Genomic DNA, 12652 nt, shown 5'->3' with positions numbered 1-12652 from the left:
AAAAAAAGTATTTATATTAGTAATATCAACTTGATGAGATGATAATGATTCGTTCCTATTATGTGTTGCCAAAGATTGCGCTGTATTCAGCTATGCAATTAATAGTTGAAGTACCACGTAAGCAAACATACACTAAATTTCTCTCAGAATGAATCGCTGAATAGAAGTCGGGGTCGACTTAGAATCGGAAGTAAAATGATAAAGGAAAACACAGTAGCATGACTTGTATGTAGTTAAGCCTGCAACCCAAGGAGATGTGTAGTCAAATTGGTAGTCAATCTAGACCACGGCGACAGTCTACACGTGAGTCTATACAAATGAAAACCATAGATATATTGCAGAGAAATACATAATGCATCCGCCTTTCTCCCTGTTCATAATGCAATTTCATCTGAGTTATATATATATTCCGCACACACATTGTGCATAGAAAAGAAGAAGTCGGGGTTAGATAAAGAAAACCGATTCTTAAAAAAAGTCGGGAGTTACAAAATAGATCACCCCTCTCACTAACAACTTCCATTAATATATGAGAAGATGTGACTTCTTGGCTTCCGAGGGTTCAAGATTAAAACTATTTGAATTAAAAGCATTTTCACTCGAGTGATGCTACCATACCATACATCACCACAAATATTGCATCTCCACTTTCTTGTGCCCCCTGTTCCTGTTCCTAATCCGCTTGTTATTCTAGTGGCAAATTGTTTTGAAGAATATTTTGGATCAAACTTACCCCTAGCCCACTTTGCCAAAGATGGGGAGGGGCAATCAATAGATGGAGTGCCAGATAGTACAAAATCAGTACCCATGGAAGTGAAACTAGTTTGGGTCCATTGCTGATTTGGCCCAGCCCAATGTCACTCTTATGCTCACCCATCTCAACGGTGTCATCATCATGCTCAACCCCAACCTCAAGCTCAGGTTCATATTCAGATTAATTGCCACAATCTGAATGAAATTCCATCTCATCATCACTATGAGTATTAATGTGGGAGCTCATTTTGACACTGCATTTCACAAAATGGAAAAAGAAATTTAATAAAGTTAACAATTTGAATTTACAAACTTTTATCCTGAAAATTTAAAACTAAATAGTAAAAAATAAGAATTTGCAAAATGAAACATTAAGAATCTTAATCTATTATTTAATAGTTATAAATGATTCAATGAATGAATGATAATCATAACCATAACAAAATGAAACAACACACATTTAGAACTAAAAGTATTGGACAATAATTTATAAACATGCATTTGAAAATTAGGAAAACAAGTTAAAAACCCTACTTTTTGCTTGAAAAACTTCTTCGACAAGATGGTAAACCCTCATCTTTTTCTTCTTGCTCCTAGTCTCTCCTTTTTCACTTGCAAACACTTTCTTCACTCTTGCACAAACCCTTATCTCAGCTCTTCACTCTTCTTCTTCTTGCTGTTGCAAACAATGAGAAATGCAAATGTGAATAAAAATGAAGAATAAAAGGCTTTTGAACAAAGGAGGAGGAAGGAATGGGCCCCACAACCCAATAGCATAAAAATAGAAACATTAAAACATTATAAAAATGCCTTTAATTTTTAAATTTTAAAGTGCCTCTTTTGCTTGTCGTGGGAGACGTCCTAGCGTCCCCCTGCAATGAAAGAGATTCCTTTGCGTCCCCGTGCACCCCCACAATCGGAGATGTCTCACAGTCTTGGAGATGTCTTGCCGTTTCCAGTGGCAGCGACACTCTAAATGACACCGCCCGAAACGTGGTGATGTGGTCCCCTCGTCTCGAGGATGTCCCCATCTCCGAGACAGCCCAGTTTTGAGGGGGGGACGTGTCGCCGTGTTACACTATATATATGTAATGTTTTTCCGATTTCAATGTTTGGCTTTGATTCTGAGTATTCAACCAAACAATATCGCTCTGAAACTTCAAGCAATAATACTGATTTCTATTATATGTATCAGGTGAATGCATATATATCAGACCGAAGGTAATAATATGTGTTGACTTGGTGCTTTTCCATCAATCTTCTCTTTCAATATATATAGTATTTGAAGGAGTCATGTCTGATTGTATAGACATGACTCTACATGCCCTTTGGGCTCGTAGGGTCATGTCTATACAATGAATGACCCTTAACTAATCGTGTCTTAACCAATACAACATTAACATGTTCATTTGCCCTGATCGGTGATACCAAGACATGCAATATTGATCACAATCGTTGATCCCAAATTACATCTGTCTGCCGATGATGATGGTGGTCTGAACATCAACATGATCAGCGTTATGGATATTCAGACATCATGCAATCTGAAATATGTAATGGATTATCAGCACATTAGTATTGATCAAATCAGATCGAATCAATATGACAGTCGATCAGAGTAATGTATGTTTGCATATATATATAGATACACACACACACACACATGTAGATCTACATATATATGTATGCTTTCATATATTAGTCTGTTAAACACATCTTGAGTCATAGTCCAATAATATATATCCGACTGATGCTACAATTTCAATAGTTGATTCTAAACTTCAAACATATAATTGTTTAATTCATCAATTGGTCATGTCTTATTCATAGAAAAAATGCTACATCTGTAGATCAAAGCAAAAATGGTGAAAAATACTTGAGAGATTAATGGATGATCATCAAATGACCAAATGCATGCCTTATGGTCAGAATTAGATGCTTTTTAGATTTAAAAAAAAAAAAACAATGGCATGTGGATTCTGTTTTTGGGTGCCTGTGGATTCCTCCAGATTCTGCCTGGATTGTGGATAGGCATCCAGAAGGAATCAAAATTAGACTTGCATCGGAATCAGGATATGGGGTTAAATTGGATTATCCGGTATCTTTGAGAAAAAAATATGTTGTGAACTGCAGACAGGACCAAGCAAAGGGTCATGTAGCAGTCAGCTTGTGTCTTCAGTCATTGCAATTCAGGAAAACAGAACCAAGAAGAAAACCCAGGTCATGTGTAAAATCTAGAAACTTTCTTTGTTGTAAAAAATGGTGCCCACAGCCTTGGCCATCGTGTGGACTTTAGATCAGAGAAGTCACAAAAACCACAGAAGAAAATGCCGACCCTTGTTAAAAGGACGCAATCCAGTTAAATGGCGACAGTAAACCCCTTCAGCTGTGTCCAAAACCCTGGAAAGCAGATGTGATGCTCATAAAGTAGCCACAGTACTTCAGGAAAAAACTCATGCTTGAAAACCTCTGCTCTAAAGAATAGTTCAATTTTTGTTGGAGCAAAAGCTGATCAGAAAACCTACTGCAAAAACAATCTCATTTTTTGTTGAAGCAAAAATTTGATCATTAAAAATAAAAACCCTAAAAGATCTTCTGAAAATTTCCTCATAAATGTTTAGGAGAAACCACAAATTTTATTATATAAAAAAATCTGCCAAAATGTCCTACAATGTTTGTTTTGAAAACATGGGCTAAAGGCTTCAAAAATTTTCCCAAAATTTCTAGCTAAAAAGACCGTGGAATTCTATTAAAAACTCCGCCAAAAAGGAACCTATGCTCTGATACCATGAAATGACGATTGCTGTATTAAACAAAGGAGAGGAGTGCTCCTTATATATGCAATTGCAGGAGATCTTTCCATGTCGGAAATGATCGAGAACCAAAGACAGAAATTGAAGTTACTAAAAACTGACTGTCTGTCTTATAGAATAGAATGTTACTGAAAACTAACTGAAATACTTAAATTACCATGCAAGCAAAATATTTAAATATTACTTTAATGGTTATAAATCTCAGAGTTATCTTTTTAAAATAAATTAAACTTTCTTTTAAGATTTTGAATTTTTTTTCTTGATAATATAGTTGATCTTTGTTCTAGTGTTTAATGTTAAATTCCATGGTGCAGAAAGTGGACTTCATCAATTGCTGAACAAGAGAAACATCGCTTGACTCCTGTGCGTTAAGCTTGCTGTTTTCCTGTTATTATTGTGATTTTCTGAAGGCCTTTGTGTTTCTCTTCTGTTATGGTATTGGAATCATTTTATGGTATATTCTAATGCTAGAATATTTTGATGCAGATTGTAGAGACATTAACTACATGCTATCTAGGACCTGACTATTCTCATGTTGGTGACCAGAAATCAGATTTCATATTTATAGCTTTTCAGAGTAACTGTAATAAGCTCCAAAATAAAGATCTGTAATAGTCAAATTTATTCCATTTGCTAAAAGCCTAGATATAATTACAACAAATTTTTTCATTGCAGTCAAATGACAACGCTGAAATTTCGCTCAAGGACTTGGACAACCTGGCCAATAACTCCTTTCCACTTTGTATGCGTCACTTATATCTCAAGGTGATTTTCATCTGCTCTTTTTGGGAGCTGAATTTTTTTAATATTTCATTTTCTTAAGGGAAGTAAGAGCTTCATCTTGTTATATCTTGCCTAAAGCTGCTGGGTAGTTATTTTAATAACTAGACTATTAAGGTGCCTTTTTTGTGCTTGGGCAGGTTAAAGAGGATCATCATTTGAAGCATGGGGGAAGAATGCAATTAGGACTTTTTCTTAAGGTACACCCATTGATAGAATATATAAAATATTAGCTTATAGGTTGAGCTTCCTTTTATAGCAAATGATGCCCCATAGGCATAAATCATTCCATGTTTTATATTGTCTAATAAGTTCAATCTATCAATCTCATCATGTTTCTTGGTGGTTTATGATCTCTTTGTAAACCTATTTTCTCTTAACTTTTGTTAATTTGAGTAGTTTGACCATGCCCATTGAAGACTACATTAGTCACCAAATGGATGATAATTTCTGTATTTATTTCTGTTGTTTTGACTATTGATTTCCCTTTACAAGTCGCATGACATCTCTATATAAAAAAATTGATTGACAAGAAACACATGCTTTTAATCAATTAGCCTAGATAGTCTTTGTTTTGTTAAGTTACATTTTTATTTTTAATAATAAATAATATTGTACATTTATGTTCATTCATCGAACCCTACAGCAGGCTTTTTCAAATGTTTTTTGTTTGATGTTTGTATGCACCCTAAGTGTCATATGCGTTCTTCATAAAAAAACACTACATCTTGCCGAAGAGAATTGCTTGTGATGAATTATAGCATAATATATAATTTCTACTGTATCCTAGAATTATAATAACGAATTATTAATATACAAAATGGTTCTATGTTGCCTGTTCTTTTTGAAGTTAGATGTCTAGTTGATGAGGTGCTAGGCATATTGTTATGCGCATTCAGTGGAATTATTGAGTGTTCTCTACTAAAGATTCTCAATTAATTCAAGTGATTTTTTGTTGCTCATTGTCCTTTTTAAAGTTATATTTCTAGGTGGTGAAGTGTTATGTACATGGTTACTCGCATGCAGATTGAGTTGGGAAACATCATATCCCAAACAATTCTCAATTAATTCAAGTGAATCTTTGTTGTTTTATCCCCTTTTAAGTTAGATATCTAGTTGACAAAGTGCTATACACATTGTTTCTTGCATTCACATTGATTTAGGAATCATTTTCTCTTAAAAATTCTCAATTAACCCAAATCCATCAAACTCCAGAAAGTTTTTTCAAAGCAAATTTATTAGTTGGTCTCTTGATGCAGGGTGTTGGGTTGAAATTAGAGGATGCTCTTGCATTTTGGAGGGCAGAGTTTTCTAAAAAGGTTTGTAAGATTTTCTCCTATTTGCTTTTCTTACTTCTTGTTGCTCAATTTTGCTCCTTTCCTTTTAATTGATTACAATTCTCATTGATATATCTCGGAGTGCTTATTCTTTGAATTTAAAACAATATATGAATCTTCAAGTACTGCATGTCCCTTCTGCTATTTTGATAACCCACCAAATCACCATTTTTGTGAGACATCCCCATGCGATACAACCAAATCTTTTTGAAGTGTTCAATTTTACATTAAATTTTCTTTTAGAAGTTAATCACTGTTTAGTTTTCACCTACAAATCATTTACTTTCCAAACCTTTTGCAGAGGTTGTTAAACATTTCCCCTTCACCTTTATTTTTGACTTAGATTCATTGCATATAACTAATATTCTTATTTTCAACTTTAATATATTTCCATTTTAACCAAAGAAATAATCCCTTTTAACCGAATGGACGTTGTAATCTTTATTTTTTACTTGGGGAAACAGTTGAATCATCTTCATCTCTTTGTAATTAGCTGTTGCCGTCAGTACACAAGGTGCATCTGCATCACAGTTCAAAAAAACTTAATCAATAAGTGAAGATATTGATTACAAATGTATTTCTTCTTTTCTCATGTAACACTATCAACATCAAAGTGACTCCATTTCACTTCTACTTATCTTTGATTCTAGTTTTTGAAGTTGTAGATCTTTCAATAATTTTTTTTGGTTCAATTTTGAATTTCTCTGTTGATTTTATCCCCTTGCCATACCAAAATTTTGGATCTAATTTGCTATGGAAACCCATCGCCATGTACTCATTTCCCACCATGCTGGAAACTTGAAGAAACACTGGTTTTATATGTACATTTAAGGGAGAAAACAAGATTAAAAAGAACAGGAAAAGGATAAACTGAATAAAAGCAATGAAATGATACAATTTGAATTTGGATATTACATTTTTGGTCTTGGTCAAAATGGTGAATTTTTGAGGCTGAAATATTTTGCTTCATAGGTGGATGGTATTTCTGCTACAGCAACAGTGATAATTTCCTGCAAACTTAGAATTTGCAAAAGCTGCCTCAAAAGTATTTTTCACAATTGAGTAGTATTATGCTATATTTGAAAGCATGTACATGCATAGAAACTCTTGTTGTGCAGGGAAAGCTTCAAAAAGCTTTGCAAGCATGAACTTTGGGGTGCTGGTATACTATCTTATTGCAGAATTGTTCCATTAAAAGACTTCTGCCAACAGAATTATTAGGATTTTTTTAAATTTTTTTTTTTTATGAGAAAAAAGACGGGTAAAAATTTATTCACTCAAATCCAAGTTACAGAGCAAAGTCCGAAGGCCCAAAACAACATTACATACTCCTGTCCTCTAGTAACATCTGATCAATGATCTCACAATACTCAGAAGGTAACTCATCCCTACCATTAATAACCCATCTATCCACATTCTCTGAAGCCCACTTTGCCAGACAATCCGCCACTCTGTTCCATTTGCGAGGGATATGACAAAAGGAGACAGAGTCTAAGGAACTATAGAGACTAAGAATTTGTTTGGCCAAAGAGGAAAGTTGCCAACTAACATCTTCCAACCTCTGGTTATTCAGCATATCCACAACAATTTGAGAGTCAGACTCACAGATGATCTTCCGCCACCCTAACGAACAGCCACGCTCAATAGCAACTTTAATAGCCAGGGCCTCCTTCAAATTATTAGAATGCCAACCCTTGTAAACAGAGAGGAGAAAAACCACATCACCATCATTTCCCCTACCAATAGCCCCAATACCAGCATGACCAGGGTTCCCCCGAGAAGACCCATCTGTATTGATCTTCAAGAACCCAATTGGGGGACGAGACCACCTCCCATCCAGACACACCCGTTGCTTACCATGGCTCGGTCTTTTACTGGGAATGCATCCCCGACAATTATCTCTCAGGTTCAGATTCCTCACAATAACCTGATCCCCAGGATCTATATTAACAGACATATAACACTTTGCATAGATTGTCTCTTGGAGCCTATTAAGAATCAACTTCCACAATTGGGAGCTTCCTAATTTGGAATCATAAAAGATTCTGCGATTCCTTTCCAGCCAAAGGTTCCAAAGAATGAAGATCAAACCAACCATCCAAGCGGTTTGTAAGAAAGAAGTCTTCGTTGGAGGTCTGCCCAAGCTTTCCCAGAAATCAATAATAGAAGTAGCATGAATACAACCATGACACCAAGCCTCCCACCATCTATGCCATATCTCTCTCGAAAAAGGGCAGAGAAAAAACCAGTGGGGGACACACTCCTCATTGTGCAAACAAAGAACACAAATAGAAGGTCCTTGAAAACCTCTTTTGCGTAGATTCTCCTAAGTGAGGCATTTCTTCTGAGCCAACAGGCATAAGAAAAAGTTACACTTGGGCCACGAAAAGCTGCTCCAAACCTTCTTTCACTAGTTCACTTCAGCCAGATCGTGTAAGTTCCTGTCAAGAATAGCATAGCCTTGAGCCACTGTGAATTTACCTTTTGGACTAGGACTCCAAGTCAAGCTGTCCCTCCCGTTGAGAGAGTTGCAAAACCTATCCTCTAGAACTCTAGAGAGAAGGGCTCGATCCTCATCAGAGCCACCCATCGACCACTCTTGAGAATCCTTCTAGCAAGTCATCTCAACTTGCCCTAGGCACTTGACGGTCTTAAAATGCTCCACCTTAAGCCAACTTGCATTAGTGAAAGTTTGGGAAAGGGGAAGAAGCTGGGGATAACTAGAAAGAATGGGAGGATGACCATCCCACAAGTCCTGCCAAAGCAAAGTATCCAAGCCTATGTTACAAATCTAGAAGAGCCCCTCCTTAACTAGTTGGGCTCCCTTCTTAAGAGTATCCCAAATACAAGAGCCTTTACCCACCAAAGGAAGACGTGGCACCTTAGAGCAATCCACACCAGGAAAGTACTTATGAGTAAGAATCTTAGCCCACTCTTGATCTTGATTGTTGCATTGTTGCCAGTACAACAAGAGCCATCGAGCAAAGCCTAAGGCCACCCGCATGTTTCAGCCTACACACATACTCCTACTTGACCAGGCTTCACTTCGAGGATAGAAGACTACCAGACCAAAGGAATTGCTGAGATAAAGCATCAAAGTCCCTCACAAAATTAGATGGGGGAACCTGAACACAACACCTATAAATGGGAAGAGACTGCACCACAGTCTTTAGCATAACCACTCTCCCAGCAGAAGATAACCATCTGTAGGTCCAGTGACTAACCTTACTCCTGAATTTATCCAAAATCCCTTGCCAGTAATCCTTTCGCTGAGCACCCAAGAACAAAGGGACCCCAAGATACATCAGAGGAAGGGAGCCAATTTGGAATCAAAGAATTCTAGCAATCTTGTTCTGAATAAGCCGAGGAGTGTTAAAGAAATAAATAAAAGACTTGTCATCATTAATTCTCTGTCCTGAGGCTTTCAAATAGATATTCAAAGCTTTCTTGATATTCATTGCCTCACTGATTCTAGCCATGCCCATCAATCCGGTATCATCCACAACTTGAAGATGAGAATACAAAGGAAGGTTATTATTCCAGCTCCAACCTTGGATAAAACCTTCCGCAGCTGAGCTTTTAAAAATCTGCCAAGACCCTCTGCCATGATAATGAACAAGTAGGGAGAAAGAGGGTCACCTTGCCGAAGTCCCTGAGAGGCACCAAACAACTCTGATGGTTCTCCATTAATAAGAACTAAGGAGGGCAATGTCACACAACTAAGAACCCATTCGACCCACTCCACAACAAACCCAAAAGTCAAAAGAATTTTCTGTAAGAACTCCCAACTCACTTGATCATAAGCCTTGGCCATGTCTAGTTTAATGAACATAGCTTTCTCCTTAGAAGTAGCCATATAGTGGACTGCCTCCGTTGCTATCACAATTCCATCCAAAATTTGTCTTCCGTCAACAAAGCCACCTTGTTCAGCAGAGATCAAAAAACCAAGGAATGGCTTGAGCCTCTCAGCAATCAATTTGGTGATGATCTTGTAGACAACATTACATAATGCTATAGGCCTGAATTGAACTAGCCGATTAGCCCCTTCCTTCTTAGGTATGAGAGCCAAGAAGGTAGAATTTAAAGACTGTAGCATCTGTTTATTCCTGTATGATTCCTGGACCACATCTAGGAGATCATACTTTATTATCTCCCAAAATTCTTAGAAAAACTCAATCGAAAACTCGTTTGGACTAGGGGCCTTACCTTCCTTAATATTAAACATAATTTTCTCCAATTTTGGAAGCAAGATAGGGCTTAAGAGGGCGACATTTATCTCTGCAGAGACTAGGTGAGGGATACAATCCAATATATCTCGCTCTTCAGGCCCAGCACAAGGATCCTCCCTATAAAAGAGATTAGAGAAGTAATTGACTGCTTCCCTAGAAATATTTGCACAAGAAAAGATCTAAATTCCATCCGTTAAGACAAGAGAGGAGAGAGAGTTCCCATGCCTTCGTGCCTTAACAGAGTTGTGAAAAAAGGCAGTGTTCCTATCCCCCTCCTGAAGCCACTCAATACAGGATTTCTGCTTCCAAAAAATCTCCTCCTGAAGCTCCCATTCTTCCAGCTCCTTAAGAGCTAGGGACTCAGCTTCACTCATCTCAGAGTTCAACCCATGGTCTCGAATCTAGCGGGTAATATTATCTAGCTTGGTTTGAGCAGCAGTCTTCTGAACATGTAGATACCTGAAGCACTGTTTATTCCATCTCTTAAGCTTGTATTTCACATGTTGAAGCCTTTTACTGAAAGTATATATGGCCGTACCATGATCAGGCATCCCCTCATACCACCAATCCATCATAAGATCAGGTAAAGACAAGTCTCTGAGCCACATCAACTAGAATTTGAAAGAGGGATTCTTGATGACTCTGTATGAAGTGATGGAAAGCTTAACGGGCCAGTGATCTGATGCCCTCCAGTCAAGAATTTCAGAACTGGTGATCCACTTGTTGTCCATCCAATAACAAGAAACCAAAAATCTTTCAAGCTTTTCCGAGATAGCCTCACCACCACATCTTCAATTATTCCAAGTAAAGACACCATTAGTCGGCTTCACATCAATGAGAAACAATGAGCCAATCATATCTCTGAGCAGAGTTGAGGATTGGTCCAGCCTTGCTAACCCTCCTCTTTTTTCCTCCAGGCTAATAACTACATTAAAATCTCTCACCATTATCCATGGGAGATAAGGTTCCAGGGATCGGATGAATCTAATATGGGTCCATAACTGGGATTTACTTGGAAAGTTTGTAGGAGCATAAATATTGGATAAGAAGCACCTTTCTCCATTCTCAAAGCTAGTGGCAATCAAAGAAATAAATGACCGACTGGAGATCCACCATAATGGGGAGACTTTCCTTGGGTCCTAGAAGCAAGCCACCCCTCCTAAACTATTCAAGGCACCTAGCACCTGCCAAGAGCCTTGGGGCCAGATATACGCAGCACAATTAGCCAATCCATCCAATGAAAGTTTAGTTTCCTGAATAAAGACCATATCAGGAGACTGGGACTCAATTAATTTGCGAACAACCTTTTGTCTGGGGATGCTATTCAACCCCCTTACATTCCATGATGGCACAATCATTTATGGGGGTGAGAGAAATGAGAATCAATGGGTTTCACAGACCCAAACTCAACCAAATTTTCACCCATTATCTTCACTCTCTCCTGATCAGTCTTCCTACCAATTTTTGACCGTTTATCTAAAGGCTCCTTTTTGAAGGGTTTCTGTTGAATGCCTAAAACAAGAGGAGCCTTATTACTTTTTGTAGAATCAGATGTCCCCTTAGACCTAAGAGGGTCAATGGCCACCAAGACTGGGCCCTGCGAACCCTGTGATCCACAAAGATCCTTGATATCCTGAATAGGAGGGGACAAATCAATATCCAACTGCCTGCCTTGTAGGTCCCCTGCAACTAGAATTTGATCCTCTCTTTGCATATCTCCTTCTTGAATCTCATGTTGACTTTTGGCCTCAGAAGAGAGCTCGACCGAGATGCCTTTCTCTTGGACCATGTCTCCAAGAGCCTCAAACCTGTTAAAGGTGTTGTCAGTCCACCTATCCATCCAAGTTCTCTTCTTACCTTTGCCCTTATTACAAGATTTAACTTGAGTAAATCCCTCACTGGCAACAGGTCCATTAGATACCGTTGCCTTTCCCTTGTCTTCCCTAAGGGGACCTGGAACATCTAAGGAAGGTTTCTTATACTTGGGACATTTGTGAGGAAGATGCCCATATTCATGGCAGATTCTGCATCTAAATGGTAGGGTCTCGTAATCCAATTGCTGAATTTAGGAAACAAAGCCCATACAAATCTCCATAGAATTTGGCAATGGATTATTTAAATCAACTTCAACACAAATACGAGCAAAAGAAATTACCTTTCGATCTTGAGTTTGTGTAGTCGATCCCACAAGTTTTCCCAGAAGCATAGAGATTGAATGAAGAATATCTTCCCTCTAGAATTCCAAAGGAAGTCTCGACAAGCGAACCCACACTGGAACTCGAGAGGGGATTTCCTCAGCAGAGTTAAAGCCCGTGTGCCAAGGCTTGATGAATAGCCCCACCTGGTTAAAGAAATAAGGGCCACCTTCAAAGGTCTTATTCCTATTCGACATGCATGAGAAGATGACCATAAAATAATTATTAGCTGCTAACAAAATCTCCATATCTCCTTCAGGGTTCCACACTTGACGGGCCCAGGAATCGAACACAAGCAATGAAAGACGAAGACCCAAAAATTTGCAGATAAGAGCATGATTACTCCGGTACTCAACATCCTTCGAAACCTGTTCAGGTTGAATGACCAGAATTGGCCGGACCTTGGCTTTCTGCAAACATCCATTAATTTTTTGTAATTGGAGCTTCCCACTTGAAGAGGATTCTCCTTCCCCCGATTGGGATTTACCATTCAGAGCCCTACTACTGGCATGCACCTTCGAAGTCGGCTCACCCATCTCCAAATC

The 12652-nt window shown here is 38.1% G+C and overlaps 1 protein-coding gene across 1 annotated transcript in view; it reads left to right on the top strand.

Annotated features, from left to right (window-relative positions):
- Window positions 1–12652, top strand: part of EMB2813 (DNA primase, large subunit family) — a 107226-nt gene that overhangs the window by 77834 nt on the left and 16740 nt on the right. The window contains exons 10-14 of the mRNA XM_089819415.1: window positions 3881–3929; window positions 4053–4100; window positions 4242–4331; window positions 4487–4546; window positions 5606–5665. Coding sequence (XP_089675541.1) covers window positions 3881–3929; window positions 4053–4100; window positions 4242–4331; window positions 4487–4546; window positions 5606–5665 — 307 coding nt within the window. The remainder of the gene's footprint in view (window positions 1–3880; window positions 3930–4052; window positions 4101–4241; window positions 4332–4486; window positions 4547–5605; window positions 5666–12652) is intronic.

Source organism: Cupressus sempervirens, chromosome 3, assembly GCF_028749045.1.
Source record: "Cupressus sempervirens isolate cs-2001-9-10 chromosome 3, ASM2874904v1, whole genome shotgun sequence".
Taxonomy (NCBI): domain Eukaryota; kingdom Viridiplantae; phylum Streptophyta; class Pinopsida; order Cupressales; family Cupressaceae; genus Cupressus; species Cupressus sempervirens.
This window is presented reverse-complemented; position numbering and strand designations above follow the sequence as displayed.